Here is a 21,703-nt window from a genome sequence, read left to right as displayed (position 1 = left end):
CAGGTTTGTTAAATTATAAGCCAATACAGCAATGCCCAATTCCAGTGATAGCCAAAACAATCAAAGCAACGCCAATGGGTCTTCTGCAAACATATAAAATAAACTATTATCTAGTTAAATGTATTTCAAGTGTTCAACATCTTCTGGGGGTAACAAAGCAAGGTGTATGAATGATGGTAACCACTCCCTTCTTCAATTTGTTCCTTGTTGTCAGGAATAGCTACCTTTAGCCACTCCCTGATTTAATATCATATTGTTTGACTGTGAAGATAGAATAAATCACCTCTATTTTGTCAGGAAACCTCTCCTAAGTAAAGTTACCAGTCACAAACCGCACTCTGCGCACTTGTGACTTGGAAGTGTTCACTGTATGGGGTTACACACGAGTCCAGCACTCAATCTTCCTCTCACCTATCGCCATCACCTATTGAATAAGGTCAACAGGACCCCAATATACTGTCTCACACTGGTACACAATGAGCACTGCTTGTTACACACAGGTTAGCAAGGCACACACCAGCAATGAAAAAATATATACATAATTGTTATGCCCATCTGGCTCTGCCAATGACAGACAAAATAATTTTGAAAAGTTTATATTACACCAAGTTGCTGCATGTTTTCATCATTTTCTTCGTCTATCACTCATCAACTGACCAATATAATTTTGATGAGAGCAATTCTGCGTCTTCGCTCCTCTCTAGTCCTTGTATACCCTCCAGAACGCATGTAATCACTTTTACTCCACTAAACATTACTTCATTGCCGGGTGCATGGTTTTGTTTCGCGGTTTCTTCGTCTCATCTATTAAACTTATCACATCAACAGTGTTCAAGTGTTTGAATGTCTGATTCATTAACAATTTGTGGTTTGTTTTTATCTCCTGTGCTTGTGCTCAGAATCTGCTCTCATAAGTTCTCCCAACCACTCCTGCAGGCAAAGTGCAGTCAGTCACAAAAGTGTGGTAGAGAGAAGAGAAGACTAAGATTGTGAGAGGCACAGGCAATTCCAAGTTAATTTGAGGCTCCATATACTCTAGATACAGAGGAATTGATATGTAAGGCTTGGTTTTCTTGGGTTACCATGAAAACCAACTGCTCATCTCTACATTACATTACTGCTCAATGAATTATTAACTACATGTTTTCATAAAATAAAAGGCTGCCATAAAGGAAAGAAGAGTTGACTAGAGCATGAAGCAGTTAGGTTTTCTTTTAATGAAAGCATTGTCACTGTTGCATGTAAGGTTAAGAACATCACTGACCTCTCGCTCCTTCTCCTTTAGTTCAGCCTCTGTCTCCTTAACTCTATTCACAAACATCTGTCTCATTTCTTCTTCTTTCTGGTGCAAGTCTTCTAGGAACTCTTTCCTTTTGGCTTCATAGGTCTCCTGAAGACTACAATACCAGAAAAAGCAATGTTTCATTGGATTGTTGTTTGTTTCATTCAATCAATGTCAGTTATAGCTCTATGAATTTTTGACATTACAAAATAAATCAGACATTTCCTTCACTTGGTTGTAATTCAGGTGGTTCCATTGTAGACACCCATTCTAATATACATTCACAAGAAGAGACTGCAGAATGTCACTGAACTGCCAGCAGAGCACACATACAATATACCACAGCACAGTCACTTGAGGCACCTAGCCTAAAAAGAGCTGGACATTTGCATGTAAAAAGAAAAATACTTTATAGTAAATTGCCACCCAAAATGTTGACACTTTCCCCAGATCTACCTGAATGGCTGGTTGTCGGGATCAGTGTCTTTAAAACCCATCTCTTCAAGCTTGCAGCGTCTGTACAGCTCATAATGCCGCGTGTGCGTCTGTTCTCGGAGGTCTTCCATGTTCACCCTGATCAGCATTTCCCTCAACTTTACAAAATCACAGTGGCTCTCATTTTCAACTGTTGATCAGCAATGAAATATTTCTTTAAACGTTTTAAAATATATTCACAGGTTTTAAGAATGCCGACCATCATTGAAAGACAAGTAAAACCGTTTTTGGACATTGAAATACGCCAACACATATATTACTTAGCCAAGTTGTAGATCTCTATATAAATAAGCAATGCATTTAGATTTCATTACATTTACTCAACATGCCCTCTGTCCCATGTGGGCATGTTTAAAAACACGTGTAGAATAGTGGTTTCTCTAACTCAGTGATGGGCAACTTTAAAAACATTTCAGGAGCAACATGGTGCTGCCCTCTGACCTTTAAAATGGCCAGCATGGACACTCCGGCCTGCAGCTATGCAGCAAGCTGCGTGCACTTTGTGTTCTGACACCTTTCCATCGTAGCCAGCATCAACTTTTCAGCAATTTGGTCCAAACCCATAGAAGAGCTACTGGAGCACAGATGAGCTAGCCTCCTTCCTTGAACATCTTTTTTTACACACTAACCAGTGCATACTGGGAACCCCCAACAAGACCTGCCATTTTGGAGATACTTTGACTCGGTCACCTAGCCATCACAATTTGGCCCTTGCCAAAGTCACTCAGATCCTTACGCTTGCCCATTTTTCCTGCTTCCAACACATCAAGAACTGCTGCGTAAAATATCCCACCTCTTGACAGCTTCCATTATAAATAAACAAAACACCTAATTAAATAAGCCAGTATTTTGTGGTCTAATTGTCATCAATCCCAAAATTCAGGGTTTTGAACATACCTTGGACAACTCCCCAGGGGTACTGTCTGGCTCTCACCAGTTTATTACCAACTTTCACCTCCTCTGTGCTCCCAACTACTGCAAATGGGAGATGTGCCTAATAAAAAAATAAAATAAGACAAAAAACAAAAATTTAGGCTGCCATAAACTCAAGGTGGGTAATGTTAAATTGTACTCCTGTAGTGTGGAATTTCAGTCAGGACAGTCACAAATGACAATGAATCGAAAATATTTTTTTTTATCACCCAGCTCAAATATTCTGCCGTTTTAGAAATTTGTATGCTTAGGATTTTTTCTCCAGGGCAATGACCACTAAATATTCTTTGTCAAGCTGTTTATAATGTAGCAGAGAACCATTGTAAAAAGAAGAAGAAAAAACCCCAAAACTGTAGTAACAATAATGACAACGTAGCCGGTGTAAATCAGGAATTACCGGATATATTGTATTATTGAGAAAGCCAAATATTATTATTAGCACTAGAGGGCAATAGAGAGCTACAAGTGAGAAAGTTACAAGAGCTATAGAGCATTAGTCCCTTATTCTACATATTGCAAAGGGTGTGCAACCAATTTCACAAAAAGTATATATACTGGAGGTCTTTCGAAGTTGGTATTCAAGTGGGAAACATGGTATTTATAGTTAATATTACAAGATTTCTGGTTCTTCAAATGAAATCCTTACATACATGCATATATACAAGTACAAATATTAGAGTGGGGGGGGAGAGGATGGAAACACTCCACATATATTAAGGCCATGAACACAACTCACTCTACTTATTACACACAATGAAACACACACACACACACACACACACACACACACACACCAGGGCTCCCACTATTCTGAAATGGAAAGAAAAACAAAAACACACTTATGTGCTCTCAAGAAATAAATGTTACCCCTTGCTGACTTTTAGGTCCCAAATAACAAATTTATAGGTACGGATTGGAAAATAAAAAAATGATACATGGGATTCCTAATCATTATTTTAAGCATCAACTATAGCAAGACACGGACAAGCAAAATGCACATTTTTTTGCACCTATATCTGGATGTGATACAAGAGCTTTTTCATATTGGTTCAACGTTTATTTCCAGTTTGGTACTTGTTTACATTTTATAGTCATCACTACAGGTTTTATTTAATTAGCTTACATTCATAACAGAGTTGATCTCGGCCACAGCATCATCATCTGTCGGGAACTGGTAGATTTGGACACCATTGCTGACCAGTTCACTCATGATCTTGATTTTGAACTTGTGGAGCTCACTTTTGGAAATTGTATCAGCTTTAGCGATTATTGGAATGATATTCACCTGGCGAACACAAGGAGAGTGGATTACTCAATTTGCACATAATGTATGAGGCTTATCAACGAGACTTGTTTTCTTATTGGTGTATGAAAAGCCTAGCTTAGAAAAAAATATTGTTTCTCGCACTCTGAAATAAGTTCGGCAAGATTTGAATGTGTGGATTCTGAAGTGACCTGTTGGTTCATCATCATTATCCTATATTTGTAAGACTCCACAAAGCTCCACTGTGCAAAACATAAGAAGCACATAAGACATTGACAAAAGTGGTGCAGACTTGAGACAGAGGATAGAGAGGGTCCTGCTTGCGAGTGCTTACATGCTATAATGGTCGATGTAGATAAAGGCTGCTCATTCCCACCCCAACTATTTACAGCACTCACAATTAAGGTTTTTGGTTGGTCAGTGGTAATAACCATCTCAGTAGCAGCAGCCACCGACATGAACAAGATTAGGTATATTCAGGAAGCAGAGCTATTTCAGGATATAACTTTCTGTAAGTGAAGCATGAAAGCAGAACTTACAATTAAAATGCTTTTAGTTCAACATAAAAATTTACAATTCACACTGAAGCCAGCATTGGAGCACATATTGTGGAATTCAAAAAAAGAGGTCTTCATTTTCTAAGGGCCATTAATAGGGAGGTGCACCGGCCACTTTTGGTGTCTCGTGTTTTAGGTTTTGGATTCGGATTTGCTTGAGGTTTTTGGTTCGGATTTGTTTCGCAAAACACCTGACGAAAGGTTTTGGTTCGGATTTAAGGTTTTGGATTTGGATTTATTTTGAAAAAAAACATAAAAAGTGTTAAAATCAATTTTTTGGGTTTATTTTCACTTCTACGCTATTATTAACCTCAATAACATTCAATAACAATCATTTCCACTAATTCCCAGTCTATTCTGAACACCTCACAATATTGTTTTTAGTCCAAAACGTTTCACCGAGGTAGCTTTCTGGACTGCATAGTGCAGTGGTCCCGATACACAATTTGGTACCGGGGCCACAATACCTCCTCCAACTTTCAAGTGTAGTGTTTATAATTTATAAAAACTACAGTAGTTATAGCACGTCAATAACTCTTGTTTTAGACGATCATGGTACAGAGCATTCATCATTGAGATCCCATCAAGTATGTGAAAGACAGACAGGGTCGAAGTGTTATTTGTTGACTTTGTTAACAAAAAAACTGTCCCTATTGCAAATATTTGTGCAATGAAGAGTGACTTTTTCATTTAAAGGCTCAAGCTTTCAAGTGTAGTGTTCATAACTTATAAACACTACAGTAGTTCTAGCACATCAATACCTCTTGTTTTTGATTATGACAGGGCATTTTACTTTAGGTTTAATTTGTTGAATTTGTTTTAATTTTGTTTTACTTTGTGCTCATGGCAAACGACTGTTGAATGGTCACATAATGGCAAAAAAAGAGTTGCAAGATGGAATTGTCCTTGGGCCCTCCCACCCACATGTTGTTGAAATAGGACATGCACACTTTAACAAACCAATCATTTTAGCGACAGGGCCTACCAAACAACTGTGGCTGAAATGATTGGTTTGTTTGGGCCCCCACACCAAAAAAGCTATTCATCTCTCCCTGTACAAACTAAACAGGCTCTACTGAGGCAAGATGTCGTCCTCATCCTCAACCTCGGATTCCTCTCCCCCTACAGTGTGTACTTCCTCCTCCTCACACATTATCAATTCGTCCCCGCTGGACTCCACAACCACAGGTCCCTCTGTAGTATCTGTAGGGCAGTTCTGTACTTGATTGAGGAATTGATAATTCATTTTTATGAACATCATTTTTAACATTCTGAGGCAGCAACCTCCTTCGCCGCTCACTGACCAGGTTCCCCGCTGCACTAAAAACTCTTTCCGAGTACACACTGGAGGGGGGACAACTCAGGTAAAATAGAGCCAGTTTGTACAGGGGCTTCCAAACTGCCTTTTTTTCCTGCCAGTAACAATATGGACTGTCTGACATGTCTATTTGGATGGTGTCAGCAAAATAATCCTGCACCATTTTTTCTATTGTGACAGCATCCAATGCAGCAAAAGTAGACATGTCTGCAATGGTTGGCAGGTCCTTCAGTCCGGCCCAGATGTTATCAGCATCCACGCCAGCGGGTCTTTTAGGAAAACTGAGCCTTTTCCTCACAGCCACAGATGTGGAAGAAAATGAGGGTGGAGCTGTTGGCATGTCACGGTCCTTTTCAGAGGACAATCTCCTGACCAGCAGGTCTTTGCACCGCTGCAGACTTGTGTCCGCCAGAAACAGAGACAAAACATACGCTTTAAACCGAGGGGGGGGAGGAGGAGGAAGGCTTAGATCCTTGGGTGAAGCTGGACCACTAGTCATGAACACGGGCCAGGGCCTAAGCCGTTCCTTGCCACTACGTGTCGTAAATGGCATATTGCCAACTTTACGTTTCTCCTCAGATGATTTTAAGTTTCTCTTTTTGCTACTTTTACTGAACTTGGGCTTTTTGGATTTTTACATGCCCTGTACTAGGAGATTGGACATCGGGCTTGCCAGACGACGTTGATGGCATTTCATCGTCTATGTCATGACTAGTGGCAGCAGCTTCAGCATTAGGAGGAAGTGGGTCTTGATCTTTCCCTACTTTATCCTCCAAATTTTTGTTTTCCATTATATGTAGCACAAGAGAGCGTACCCCTAAGCCACACACACTCGGCAAAGCCTTTAAAAATTATATGCGGCACAGGAGAGTACCACTGGACTTATACTGCTGAATCAGTGAACTTTGTAATATAGCAGTACCACTGGAATTATACTGCAGGATTGTTTTTGGATATTTTTTTTTAATTTCTTTTTTTTATAACTTTTTTTTACATTTTTTATAACTTGGGAATAATGGGGAAATAACAATGCCCTTAGAAGGACAGAGCACAGGACACAGCACCACTGGACTGAACAGGACACAGCACAGCACAGGATATAGCAGGGCAGAGGACCACCTAACACAACCTCCCTCTACCCTGATCACTGCCCGAGTGAAGATGGCGGCGGCTAGCGGGGAATTTATAGAATACGAGTATCGCGAGATCCGACAGCGGGATTATGACTCAGAGCCTCGGTTTCAGTTTTGCAATTGGCGGGAATACCCGGATCTGTCTCGGATCCGGCTCGGATCGGCAACGTTCAGGTGGGCTCGGATTTCAGATATCCGAGCCCGCTCATCTCTAGCCATTAATAATTTTAGTTTCAGAGGTGAAATATAAAAGGTGCTGCTCTCAAACAGCTGCATTTTACAGCACAGGTCAACACACATGTATGTAACTGCACTGCCAAATCTGGAAGAAAACTGGCTGCTCGGTGGTTGTGCCAAGCAGCCAGATTGAACTGCTTATGGACACCATAACACATTATTCCCTTACTAAACAAAAGTAGTTTTCACAAAGAGAAAGTTACAACTGAGACAGCAATTCACATGTATTAGAACATAGGTTTAATTCCTGTTAAAGTTCATCCATGTTACACAGTGCCTTGCCAGTATACAGTGAATTGTTTTCACCTGCGTAAAATTAGAGCTACCAGATTGCAGGGGTCTAAATACTTATCCAAGCATCACCCCACAGTTTTATATTCTTACTTCAATAGGTATAAAACATCTCCATACTTGAAGTTAAAGGACAGGAGCAGAGATGTGTTATCAAAAGTGGTGTAGGGGGAGTAACTTTTGTTTTCAGGGTCTGCTGTGTTAGAGAATCACCTCCCTCCTAGCATGTCTGCTGTGTAATGTGACCACCTCTGCACACTGCAGGGAAATCCACTAGCACATCAGAGGAGGAGGGAGTGCAGTGTATTCTGCCCCACATGCTTTCCCTCCCTTGGGGACTCCAGCTGTGAAGGTAAGTATTTTTAGACTAGATTAGCCAGTGAGTGGGGGCATATGGGTAAAGCCAAGTGGCACATAGGGGAGTTCAGCGTTCATATTGCATCGGAGGACTTTTGAAGTTCTGAGGGCATTTTATGGCAAATGTAGGTCTGAATGCACGTGGGAACATTTTATGGCTAGTGGGGGAATTTCTGAGCAGGTGGGAGGTTTGAGAGGCATGTGATGGGAGCATATTCGGACTTGGGGGTGCCAGGCTGTTTTTTCCTTCTTGAAGGTTGGGGAGGGGCAAGGTATGTCTGTCAGATTGCCCATCAGTGCTCTTGAAATTCGTCCGAGAAAAAGCAGAATATGTTTTAGCGACAGCCTACTTCATGTATCTTAGCGCAATTCTACAACAGAATTATATATATATATATATCTATCACACATACACACACGAGTTGCATCTGTTATGTTTGATAACTGCACTCGGTTATTCACTTTTAGACAGCTTGGAGAGCTTAGTTTATTACCGTGCTGATTTCTGAGAGTCTAGTTGAAATTTACTCATAATAACCTTTTTACTATCAATGTATAGACATTGATTTTGATTAAAATATACGTGTTGGTACACCTATCACCAGGAACCATTTCTTCAGTGTAGCAATGGGAAGCTCCCCACACACTTTCAAATTTAAACGTGATCAATTAATTTACTAGCATTAAGGTCAATTACTTTCAGTAGGTTAGTGCCATTGTAAAATAAAAAGGAGGTGGGTAGAAGCAAAACAGGACTTCATAGTATTTTAGCAGCGCTAGCATGTGTGATTATATAAAGTACAGAGTAGGTGGGTGCATTCATATGAAATGTACAGTGTATAGGAGCAGGACAACCAAGAATGGACCCCATGCCCATCTGATACAGTATTCCTCTACTCCACTCTTCCCTTGTAAAACAAAAGGTTACTGTTTACAAAGCGTGTGTGTTTATGTTATGCATGCTTCTCCTAACCCACCCCATCTATTTACAGCACTCACAATGAATGGTACCCAGACCTCATATACTACTGAAATGAACACTTAAGGTGGAGAATTTAGTTGCTGGTAAAAGGACTGCTCCCCAACATTCAAGGTGATATTCATATAAACAAAGCTTTTACCAAGCTGTTACCTTCTTCTAACACATAAAGAGCGAGATCAAAAAGATGTGGAGTTCTGCAGCCTTCCCACTGACTAGCTTTTATCCTTCCAAATGAATTAGTAAAGGAACAGAGAGATTTGGGACACATGCTTATAATAATATACTATAAAAGAAAAATGGAGGAGGAGGCGCACAATAGTGTAGTATATTGGTATAATATTGGGATCACACAAGAACCCACAATAGGACCGGAAACACCAGTGGAGAGGAAACCAGGAAACAAAAACTGTAATATAACATCCAATGTGTAGGTGTAGAATACAAATTACAGCTTATTCTCAAATAAAGTCACAGTATTTCCATATAGTATATGTGAAACACCCAGGACACACTTGTATAATAATATACATTTATATTAAAAGGGGCCACACTGCTGCAGATAGAACATCTACACGAATAAGGGTCAATCAGAGGATGTCTCAAATTTCTTAAGCAAAACAAGCTCAGGCAGACTTTCAAAGCTCCTACCCAATGGCAGTATTCAAACCTGCAGCTGCTGTCCCTTCTAAGAATTCCATGCACGCATGACAGTATTTGTGGAAAGGCCAGACAAGCACTGGCAATGGGGTGTTAAACTGCAGGCGCAAAGAGAATTTTAAATTTACACTACAGAGAGTACAGTACCACCCAAATCTACACATCCCAGACAAAGCATTATTACACCCAAGTTATCACTGACTGACTACTATCTCTTGTTTTTAAAGGCAACGCCACATAAGCGTAAGGGTATGTACTTAAGAGTATCCAGTCCATGGTATGTTGACTTCTTTGGAGTTCACCAAAAGGTAAGAGCAAACGTAGTGGACCTTAAAATGCTGTCAGATTCCTGTAATGAACACGGTTATATGTTTATACTCCCTGCATCCTGGAGAGATCAGACAGAGCAAGCAGAGTTAAAATTCCATCCAGTGTTTAAAGGAAATACATCAACTACTGACAAATTTTTCATTCTAGTCATCCATACAAAACTATTTTGAGGCTTGCTTAGATTGTGTTCACCTACCACTATTCAAACGCATGGGTACAAGCCCAAACAGATGTTGATGCATTGCATGCTGGCAACAGCCCATTCTGCAACATCAGCCATGGTGTTTTTCATATAATAAACAGTCCACAGAGACACATAGCGCCGATGTGGAGGATGGAATCTTTTTTTTTTTACTTCCTTAGAACAAAGATACCTAACCGTAAAGGCCAGCAATGTGCACAGCCACTCATCTGGGGGCACATGGCTGCCATTTGAATCTCCCCTTCTCATCTGCAATCAGTGTTTGAGGCATGAAGTCCTTGGCTCCCGATGCACCTGGAGTGACTTCTCAGTAACTGTATCCCAGATTAAAAAAAAAACAAAAAAAACCTCTTGCACAATTTTACATTTTAGGACGTGTCAGTGAAAGTATAACACCAGCTGTAACCGATAGCAACCAATCAGATATCACTTGACTAGTCTGACTACACAGTGCTAAATGTAATATCTAATTGTTTATTATTAAATAAAGCGCATTGCATTAAAGATAAAACAAACAAACAAAAAATGAATGTTTCTTGGAGAATTTATATCAATGATTGGCAACCGAATACACTTGATGGGCTACATGGGCTGCTGTCTAACCTTCAAAAAGGGCCGCAACATTGTCCTTAATCTCCGTAATAAATTCAAACAATACAAGGTTCAGAGGGCCAGATGCGACCCTAGAACCGATTGTTGCCCACATGAAAGTTATGTCAATGAAAAAGATCCTGTGGCCTAGTGTTAAAGGGAATAAATATTCTAGTTGTTTGGAGACCTTAATTGTTTACAGAAAAATTTAAATTGACTAGTTTAAAAAAAAAAATAAAACTTTAGTCCATAGAGATACCACCCATGGGATTAAGTCCCTTCACTTTTCACCTGTTCAGTGATCCAGGCTTTTGTCATCAATAGATTACTGGGATATTCTAAGTATGTATTATGTTAAAGTATTTAGGATTATTTCAACACATGTGGGTGCCCTGTAGGTGTAATTTTTAGGGGAGCAGAGTCACACAAGATTGATATCCGCATGACTTAAAATGATTAAGTTAGGAGTGTCCTGATGGAAATTGCTTTAAGTCGCCCAGTAACGTTTCTATTAGAAATCTAACCTTGGTACAATGTGATTGTTTGGAGCAGGTGACCATGACAAAGCCGTGTTTAGTAAAAATTTTCCTTATACAAACTCATTAAAACAATAATTTGATTTACAAAAGCAGTGAATGCGTCTTAACCTGTGTAAAAAGAAAAAGGTTGTATAATACCTTGCTATCCAGCTTTTTCATTGTAACCAAATCCAGTGATTTGAGGGAGTGACCCGTTGGCGTGATGAAGTATAGACAGACGTGAATCCTGGAGTCATGGAAGTTGAACAGGGAACGTCGAATTTTCAGTTCTTCTTGTAAATAATTCTCAAACTGAGTATCAATGTAGTCAACAACTGACCTGTAACTGCACAAAGATACCATGTAAAGCTGTGGCTACAAGATCAAAACTCAAATTGCTCTACTGTCACCATAATCCATTTTCCCAGTATAACTTCCCTCTGTCACCCCCCACCCCTCCCCCCCTCCCGAAATAAGCAACAATGTAATAATGGTTGAAAGTCTATTTTGCACAGCATGTTTAAATAGCCACAAACCCTTAGAGGAGGTGTGGGTTAGATTGTACTGAACAAAGCCACTTCTGTGTTCTAATTAAAAGCAATGAATAGCAGTTGCCTTCCTGATGCACTGATGGCAGCTAAGTGCAGTAGCAGTGTGCAGGTTGTGAGTTCAGACAAGTTTGAGCTTTGAAGGATGACAGTAGCAGTAAAAGATGAAAGCTTCACAGAACACCATACATTGTACCTGTAGCTTTTGACCTTAGAATGGGTCAAAAGATTAACAGGAGAATAAATATGTGGGATGGATAGTGAATATATTATTTTGTTTACACCTTTGTGTCACTTATTATCTATAAAGAATGATGGTGTCCCACAAAATTTCTGCTGCCTGAGACACACACATTAGGCCTGCCGACTAAGCAGAGAAAACACGCATCAATCATCATATTAATGACTAGGGTCATGGCTGCTCCACAGTGCTATAGTGATGCAATGTCACTGAAAAAACTCCTAGCAAATCCTTTGATATTTAATAGCAAAGACACAATCATCATATTGACAGGCTTCATTCTCATCACGCTTTAGTGATGCCACTGCTTCATAGTGAAGGGCTGCATTCACATCACGCCTTAGTGATGCCACTGCTTCCCGCACATCCTTTACCACCACACGACCAGATCCATATCTTACTGATTTTATTTCAGATAACAGGTTATACTCTAATTGGAAGTAGGAGAAACCAATACTTAAAACCTTAATGTGGGATAGGAGGCCTGGTTGGGGGTCAATAGAGGACACTAGCAGTAAAGGTAAAGCAGGAGGTGACCAAAAATGGTACTTTGCTGCAGTTTATCCCGGGAACAGACACAAGCAGATATAAAATAAGTGCAAATTACAAGCATTTTTGAGTGTCCCAAGTGGGAACTGGGTCATTGAAACAAATATGTTCCATACCTATAGGTGTTTATCTGGATTTACTGGCATTAAAAAAACACCAGTAAACACATGATGTTTACCACTAATGAGGTAACTGGCATTACAGCAGCAATCCCATGAAAAAAAGTTTCTTTTTAACATACATCACTGTGGCAGACTATAAGAAAAAGCTTGGTAACTACCATTTTCCTAGGTATGTTTCTTCAGTCTGCTATTAATGATTTATAATTCTGTAGTTTCCAGTGTCATGAGATGACCTTGGCAACCACAGTTATGATGTAGTGAACAGACACACTATGGAATGCCACTCTGAACTCTGTCTGTCTTTAAATTTCTTCTTCACTTTCTCCCTTATCTGCCATGGTATGATATGCTGAGAGTATGAGTGTATGACTGGCAGCTATACTTGTCTGCCCTCCAGAGAGATTTTGAAAAGGAGGGAATGATTTGCAGCACAGCCAAGAAAAATCAGATGCATGGTTAAAAAGATATTTAACTTGCTGTTAAAACCCCCAAAAACAACTATGTGGGATTGCTGCTTTTTCTAGAACTTTGATCGAATAATAGTTTGGACTCTTGCCTCACTGTTCTTACCCCACTGACTAGTACAACTTGGCAGGCATCCACAACTACTCTAATTATTTGCAACAATGTTTGCAGCTTTCAGTTCCCTGCTGAACAGTAGCTGATGAGTTTCCCATCAAGCAAAATCATAAAATTAAATAAAAGCCATCTTAGAGAGGACATTTGAACACATGACTATTATGTTGGCATTAAAATAAACAACAATCTGAAAACCCTCCCCAAAGTACAGGGAACCCTGCTAAGATCAAAGCTCGCAGAAGTAAAAGGCTTGGGGGTTGGATACATGCTTTACAATAGATGTTCAAATTTACAGTAAAGACTCATTTCACCACATAGTTTGGAGATGCTGGGAGGAATAGTGTAGACAGAGTTAACAGTGGAGTTATATTTATGTGTAAACTTCAATTTATTAATAAAAGAAAAAAACCACAGACACTTCACGCCAATGCCAAGATTTACTGGAAAGCATGTGATACAGACACTTTTCCATGATTTATGTCTCTCAAACACACAGGCTGCTGCTATGTTTCAGACAGTTCAAATATGTCTTTTTTTTTTCCTTTTAAAAAAGTATTTTCAGTGCTGAGGAGAGCATTCACCTCAATTACTTTAATTATAGGGCATGTCAGAAAAATAAAATCTGGATTTCTATGCCCGTGTCACCTGGTTTGCTAAACATTGTAAATTCGGCTGTTTGCATGGTTTAATTGCTATACAGAACTCATTTGTTTCCCAAGTGTTCAGTAAAACAAATGATCAAAGGGCATTCTTGTTGAAAACTTCACTTAAAAACATGTTTGCATTCAAAGAGTTTCTTTACATCAGATAAAGTGTACCCGACACCAACAAACAATTTAGGCATCCATTTTGTGGATTGAATCAGTGTTAATGAGAATACAACCTATCAATTCAGGAACTAGCGACAATGCTGAGACATGAGCTTAATGTTGGTTCAGCCTACAAAATGGCAGGTAAACCATAGTATATAGGGAAGTGAGCAAGAATTGTAGTTGCCCATCGTCTGGTTAATCCCACCAAAGTTTGGCACTGTTCAGTGCACCCATTTGCCTGTATTCATTATGGTGCTATAAGATTATAATAATAAATTGTAAGCTCCAATTGGCAGGTATCATTTCATGTGTAAGGTCACAACCAATGTGAAACAATCTAATCTGGCTGACCAAATGATGTAACAGTCAGACATTTTCACGGTCACCCATGCAAGAGTCAATTTTTCCTTCAACATTAATTCCTGTTAATATAGGATTGGGTCTAATAAACCAAAACCATCTTTTTGAGATGCATAACATAATGTGGGGCATGCATCTATAAGATGTCTCATTATGATGAAATGTACTGTGTAGTTATGTGTAAATTAATGTAGGTTCCAGTAACTGAAACCAAGCAAGATATCATTGGGCCCTAGTGATTTGGTTGCATTCTCTAAAACATTGGTGCAGGCCATACAATGGCTGCCATAACTGTGAGTAAGTGACCGGTGCAATTTAATGTACATAAAAACATTCCTCAATGTTTGAAAAATACTACATTTTATTACTCACATATTGCATTCACATCTCAGGAATGTCTGAGATCATCTTTTGTGGTAATTATATGTTGCTGTATTATACTTTACAATACTGGGGATAGGGACAAGCGCATCAATTTTATTTGGAATTGTATTTCCTGTTTTGGGGAAGGTTTGTGTTAGCAAAAGGAGTACTGTTACAGGATTTTGTGGGTGTTCCATTTCATCAATTGCCATGTCACAGGTTCGATTTATGCATAGTATAAATATAATATACTCAACAAGTATGAGCAATAAGAATGTTGAAAGTGTATGTAATTGAAGTGCTCAAAGTGTGATACAACAGTGTTTCTTAGCAATTTTTAATAGTAATGGTTTTAGTGGATATGGACATTACAGGAACATGAAGATCCTCCCCTACCCCACACACGCCAATTAACTACTTGCCTGTCATCTTTGTTGATTTGGTCTCCAAATCCCACAGTGTCCACAATTGTCAGTTTAAGGTGCACGTTGCTTTCTTGAAGTTCGTATGTTCGGGGTCGTAAGCGAACTCCATTCTCATAGTGGCTAGTTTCTTCAGTCTCAAATGTCGTGTTAAACAGTGTGTTCATTAATGTTGATTTTCCAATACCAGTTTCACCTAGGGGACAAATCACACCATTCTATTATAGAGTGTATATCACAAAAGTCTCTGACAAGCATAGGCACCAGGTTTCAGTTGCTGAGCATGTTGAGTTGTAGTTAAACAACAACTGCAGGCCAGCAGGGTGCAAACCTGTGATATAGTGTGAATAAGGAGTCTTCTCCACAACTGGAACTTTATAGTTCCATCAACAAAACAGTCCTCCTTTCACTCTCCCAATCAACATCTATTAATAAACACAGCAGGTATTTTCCTGGATAAATACCTCAGTGCTATTTTAATAAACATATCAAATCTGAAATGAAAACTTCAATGCCATTTTTAAAGGATTTACGAGATTTGTGTTTCCATCCAGGTAAGCTGAATAATGCTTTAGATGAGAAAAATCTAAAACATGTCAAACAGACATAAATCCCAAAGAAGAAAGGACATGTACAGTAATTCCAAATGTGAGTCACATCAATGACTTCCAGAAACTAACATGCTCCGGTCTACATAGCAATCAGGCATTTGTTAACATTTCTGACATTTCTTAGTAAATGCCTGAGGTTCAGATAATTGTTTCTCCAGAAGCCCAGTGAAAACAGTAATCAAACACTTGCCAGTGTGTATGCTTTAGCGATGGGCATTTGAAGTCACTTATTTCAGGCAATAGTGCTTATGTGTAGAATACATGCACTCCGTTTAAAGTAATGTCAGTGGGACCAGATGACCCTCCCAATAATGTAAAATAGCTTGGCTAGACAAGGAAGAAATATGAATGTAGGCAGAGTTTATATTCTGTGTAAATATCTTTATAATCGTGAAAATAGCAGGGATAGTGTAAAATAAGACACAAGAAAACGTTATTATTAATTACACCTTCCAAGTTACAAGGGAACTATCCTGTACGATTAATGTAAAAAACGTGTATATTATTTTACACTCTTGCTATTTTCACCACTATAAAGATAGACAGAATATAAACCCTCTGTCTAATTTGCAACAAGCAATGCATCACTATGCAGACATTACAAAAAAAAAATAAAAATAAAAAAAAAATAAAATAAAAAAAAAAAAAAAAAAAATCGAATCACACTTTGCACCTTGGTAAATAATTCTAAAGTATTTGAGTTTAAGAGGGTCTGGATCTCCCTCTCTCCTCTTCTTTCCCTTAGTAGCAGCAAAACCAACTAAATCACAGGAAGGGCAGATTACCAATATCCATTTACTAAATATTCTTAGCCTACCGCTTCCTGTCCCCTGGCAAAAGCCTGTTGTTAAGAAGATCAGTGATCATGACTGAGGAATTGAAATGCAGAAACACCACCTATCCTTCCTGCTGTTGTCTCGGGTCTTACTATATAAAAAAAATTAGACATGTAGGATACAAAAGCCAAACTACCTGACAGTCTGTTGCACTTCTGGAATGCAGTTTGCCTCTTGTGGAGGTAGTATTAGAGCAAGCTTTACAAAAAGCTATACTGAAGCAATGAAAAATAAAGTGTAATTTCACAGCTGATCAGCTTTTTAGTTTTTGTTTTACTTACAAAAGTGTGAAAGAAAAATAAGTTTTGTGAATTGCTGAAATATTAAGAGGTGAAGAGGCGATTATTGAAGAGGTGAATAGGGGATTGACTTTTTTTGGTACAGAGGGCATATATATCCTTGGGGCAGAAAAGTATATATTCTTTCCAGGAAGGAGTAATTGAACAAATAAGCTAGAGGTATTGTGCCTGATTTCTATGAATACAGTTGGTGTTAGTGAGTAGAACTGTGTCAGGTGGTAGGCATGGCTGGGCTGACTGGAGCAGTATTCAAATGAATAAAGACGGGGATTATTTTGTCTAAATTTTACCTTGATAAATCTAGGCAGTATTTTAGTCTGTTCAATATAAAAAGTTAAGTACTGCAATGTTGCTAATCTACAGGCCCGGTCCTAAAAAGTCCTGCAAGACCATTTTTTGTTTTGTTTCTAGGATGCCAAGTCAAAGCCACTGACATAATTGACATATATAGAGAATTCTTAATCCACAGCATCACACAAAGCACATATACAGCTTACCTACGCATAGGATATTGAAACAGAAGCCTTGGGTGACAGATTTACTAACAAGCTGATCCGGAAGGCTGTCGAAACCCACATGGCCGCCCAGTGCGAGGCTGCGTTTATCTTCACTCTGCCAGGAGATAGGAAATACAGATAGAGAGACAATTAGGAAGAGTTCCAAGAACTCTAAGGGGCATATTCAATTAGCCTTTGGATTTGCGGTAACGCGCGTTACCGCGAAAAGTGCGCGTTCTTGAGGGTATTACGGTACCGCATTAACGCGGATTTTCGGTCGCAATCCTATGGGCTGCGAACGAAAATCCACGTTATTGCGGTACCGTGTATTACGTTTCGCGGCTGTTCCGGCGCGTTACCGCAAATCCAAAAGCTAATTGAATATGCCCTTAAGAGCACTGAAACAGTTACCATGTTACAGGGATAAGAAGTGAGACATTAGCTGCTCTACTGAGGCCCCATTCCGTTTTGATATGCTGCATTCCAGACATACTGCTAATTAGGAAAGAGACATCAGTAGGAAAAATCTGATCCTGCCTGTGATCTTAAGGGGGCAGAGTTCAGAAGTCATCAAAAATAAACTATTCATTCAATATTTGAAAAACCCTTAATAAAGTAGAAGAAAAACGTTATGTGGCAATGTCAACAAAGAAAACAACTTAATGTACATTTAATTTACAACTCTCCAGTATTCATGAAAGTGTTTCCTTTAGGCCAGGAGCACTAATACTATATAAAAAAGGAAGACAATTCTCTATCCAGAGCAGCCATTTTACAACATAAATTAAAAGTTGGTTAAATAAACATTTCTTCCGCCTACCAACATGTTCTTTGAGATTAAATGTATTCTAAGAAGTACATGTAAACAAAAAGAAAATAAATAAATAAATATATATAAAATAAAAATCAGTGCAAAAAAAGAGCCACAGGAATTTAATAAAGGTCCCCCATAAAGCACCATGTTCTTTACAAAGTTGGACCTGGTGTAGGAAAAACTTTGTTTTAGCTGTGATTACACCACTCAAATGTAAGTGTTGTGCAATCCTACCAGCTCCACCCCTTTCTTGGTAAGCCACACACCCTTTCTGTGCTCCCAGCTTTATGGGTATAGCACTATATAGTGAATACTATAATTGAGAACCATGAATGTGTCCCATCATTTTTTCAAACATAAATTCATTGACAGTAAAGTTTTTGCCTGTCAGCAAGGAAAAACAATAACCACCCCCCCCTTCCCCCCCAAAAAAAGACTGCGAAAAAAAATACAAAAAAGAAAATATATCCAGTAACTAAATCAGGGGTGTCCAACCTTTTAGCTTTCCTGGGCCACATTGGCAGACGACGAATTGGTTTGGGCCGCACATAAGATACACTAACAATAACGATAGCTGATAATCCAAAAAAACCATAGAAAACATAGTTAACACATATACCCTATTTGCTGGCGTATAAGACTACTTTTTTGCCCTGAAAAACATGCCTCCAAGTGGGGGGGGTCGTCTTATACACCAGATCCAGTATCGCGCGGTATCCAGTGCGGCCGCGGCGGGTCATCGGCGTGGCTGCGGCGAGCATCAGCAGCGATACAGGGGTGCCAGCCTTTTTGGCGTGACCGGCCCGTTCTGCTGACAGGGAGGGCAGACAGGGAGCAGGGACCAATCCAATCAGGCTTTGTATACAGCCAACAGCCAACCACAGTCCTGCACCATTGTACAGTACAATACAGCATAGAAAATGTCCAGCAGTCAAACCCCTATCAACCCTATCAGGGCACCAGCAAAAAGAAAGAAATATGATGCAAGTTTTAAACTTAAAGTTGTAAACTTTGCCATGGAACATAATTGTGCTGCTGCAAGACAATATGGAGTAACAGAAAAGATAGTTCGGGACTGGAAATCAAATGAAAAAGCATTAAAGATTATGCCAAGGGGTAAGTGTGCACTTGCTCTCTCCCTCTATTTGTTATCTTCCTTCTATCATTGACTAGTGAATTACGTTTAATAAACTTGCACTGTTTTATGTTTACTGTACATGTTTGATAACATACAGCCTTGTGACAGTTTTCCTGCATGTCATAGGCATTTGAATATAAATTAACATGTTGAAATCAAATCTGATGTTCTTTTACGTTTTATTTGGTGTGTGGAAGGTGTGCGGAAGAGGGGGTAGTCTTATACGGCGAGTATATAACAAACTCTATATTTTGAGTGGAAATGTTGGGGGTCATCTTATACGCCGGCAAATATATATACAAGTTAACCCGTGCATGATACTCATGCATTTTTTTGTCAAATAATGTCAGTATACCAAATTTCAGGTCATTCGGATGAGCCCTTTCTGAGAAAATAGTTTTTTCCACAGACACACACACACACACACACACACACACACACACACACACCTCTACACACCTCTACACATGCAGGGGCAGATCTAGAAAATGTTTGTTCCCCGGGGGGATGTTAGGGGGGGGGGGGGGGGGGGGGGAGATTTAGGCCCCGCCCCCTTTCCGACTTCTGAGGCTGCCGGGGGCTGCACAGTATGTGCTGGTCCTCTCGGCAGTGACAGGCAGGGACAGTGTGTTTAAAACACAATCAGAGCAGCCGGGCAGCACACTGTCACTGCCAAACGGACCTGCACATACTGTGCAGCAGTCGGCAGCAAACCCCTGCTAGGGGGGGGGGGGCGATTGCCCTGATCGCACCTCCCCTGAATCCGCCACTGTACACGTGTGTTCATGAGGTAAAATTACCTCACGAAAATGAGTTTGACCCCTCAACTCGTCAATAATGTCAGTATACCAAATTTCAGCCCTTTTTGGAGTTTTTTTTTTTTCCACACACACTAAGAATTTAGTAGGTCAGTTAACCCGTGCATGATACTCATGCATTCTAGTCAAATCAAGCTACTTAAGGTGTTAAAAACTCCCCACTGTCACCCCCGGCAACCACCAACCACTCCCAGTTCAAGAAATATATAGGTCAGTGTATAACTCTGCCCAGCGGGTGGCGCTGCAGCTTGGTTTTTTTTTTTTCCACACACAGACAGACTAACACACGCCACTAGACATTTATATTATAGATATATATGAGAAAAAAAGTGAGAGATTATATATATATATATATATATATATATATATATATATATATATATATATATATATATATATATATAACAAATACAATGTATTACATACATGAAGCGCTTCCTTGTTTGGCACTTGATATTATTCCGCACAACATGAATGGCATTCAGTTGTAGAAATCTCTATATGAAAGAAATTGACCTCGCATAGTGTATTACAGTTTATAACATATGGGAATAGGTAAGGGATAATTGTGCAGTGATCTAAGGATCCACCATCCAGACACCGTGTTGACCCCCGTAGTATCTCCCCCCAAGGGTTTAAACTTACAAGATGAAACTCCAATATACGCAAAAACAGTGTACTCATAGGATGGCTTCCTTATCCCACCGAATTCGATATTAATTCGTCAATATCACTTCCGCTTCTCTCATCAACCAATGTGGATATATATGGAGGAAAAAAACAATCTAGTGTTTTACCCTTTATTAAAACAGTACCAACAATAAAATAGAGGAACTATACCGGAAGACAGATGTAAAAACAGCGTGTCAAACAGCATACAATCACCAACGGAAGCCCCTCTCACGGGCTTAACAGATCGCGCTGCTATTAATCTCCCCGATACGTCCTCTGCATAAAACCAACGCGTTTCAACTTCACACTGAAGTCTTTATCAAGGTATGATATCCGGTTCCATTAGGTTCCTTTTATATTACTCCGTCCGATGTTGAATCTCCGTACTCTTTCTCCAAACTAGGTTTGGTAAGAGATTTTATCCGGAAGTCCTCAATCCATATCGAGGCTTGAAACAATTTAAAAAGACACTAACAAATATAAATGCTTTCTACTGCAATGTTACAAAAACCTTGGAACTTGATGACATAAATCTTCTTATTAAACACAAGGTATTATTACATCTTACATTTGTATATTAAAACATATAGTATAAAACGCTAAACGTAAGCGTAAAAATTTACAACCATCATCACATGTTGTTACAATTAGATACATATATATCTATATCTATCACTTTTTTTCAAATCCCCCTATACTTACCTTTCAATTGCCCTGTTCAAAAAATCCTCTCTAGTTATTATACTATAATCACTTTTTGTATTGTTTCGATGCAATATCATTTAAGTCAGGCATTGTATATCAGGGTGCCCTGACCAGGCCTGCGGTACCTGACATATACACTACTGTGACCCCAAATTGTGACCTGTTTTGAT

General features: G+C 39.3%; 1 protein-coding gene across 2 annotated transcripts in view; it reads right to left on the bottom strand.

Moving 5' to 3' along the window:
* The window catches only part of SEPTIN8 (septin 8), a 67,459-nt gene that overhangs the window by 24,243 nt on the left and 21,513 nt on the right, over positions 1 to 21,703 (bottom strand). Inside the window, exons 2-8 of one of the 2 annotated variants that reach the window (XM_075209726.1) lie at positions 17,387 to 17,501; positions 15,144 to 15,339; positions 11,307 to 11,493; positions 3,834 to 3,995; positions 2,675 to 2,771; positions 1,739 to 1,907; positions 1,265 to 1,397 (exon numbers count right to left, since the gene is read on the bottom strand). In XM_075209726.1, the coding sequence (XP_075065827.1) occupies positions 1,265 to 1,397; positions 1,739 to 1,907; positions 2,675 to 2,771; positions 3,834 to 3,995; positions 11,307 to 11,493; positions 15,144 to 15,339; positions 17,387 to 17,501 (1,059 nt within the window). Of the gene's footprint in view, positions 1 to 1,264; positions 1,398 to 1,738; positions 1,908 to 2,674; positions 2,772 to 3,833; positions 3,996 to 11,306; positions 11,494 to 15,143; positions 15,340 to 17,386; positions 17,502 to 21,703 lie in introns of those variants that run through there. The other variant, XM_075209725.1, reaches the window with a different exon arrangement.

Source organism: Mixophyes fleayi, chromosome 4 (genome assembly GCF_038048845.1).
Source record: "Mixophyes fleayi isolate aMixFle1 chromosome 4, aMixFle1.hap1, whole genome shotgun sequence".
In the NCBI taxonomy this organism is placed as follows: Eukaryota; Metazoa; Chordata; class Amphibia; order Anura; family Limnodynastidae; genus Mixophyes; species Mixophyes fleayi.
This window is presented reverse-complemented; position numbering and strand designations above follow the sequence as displayed.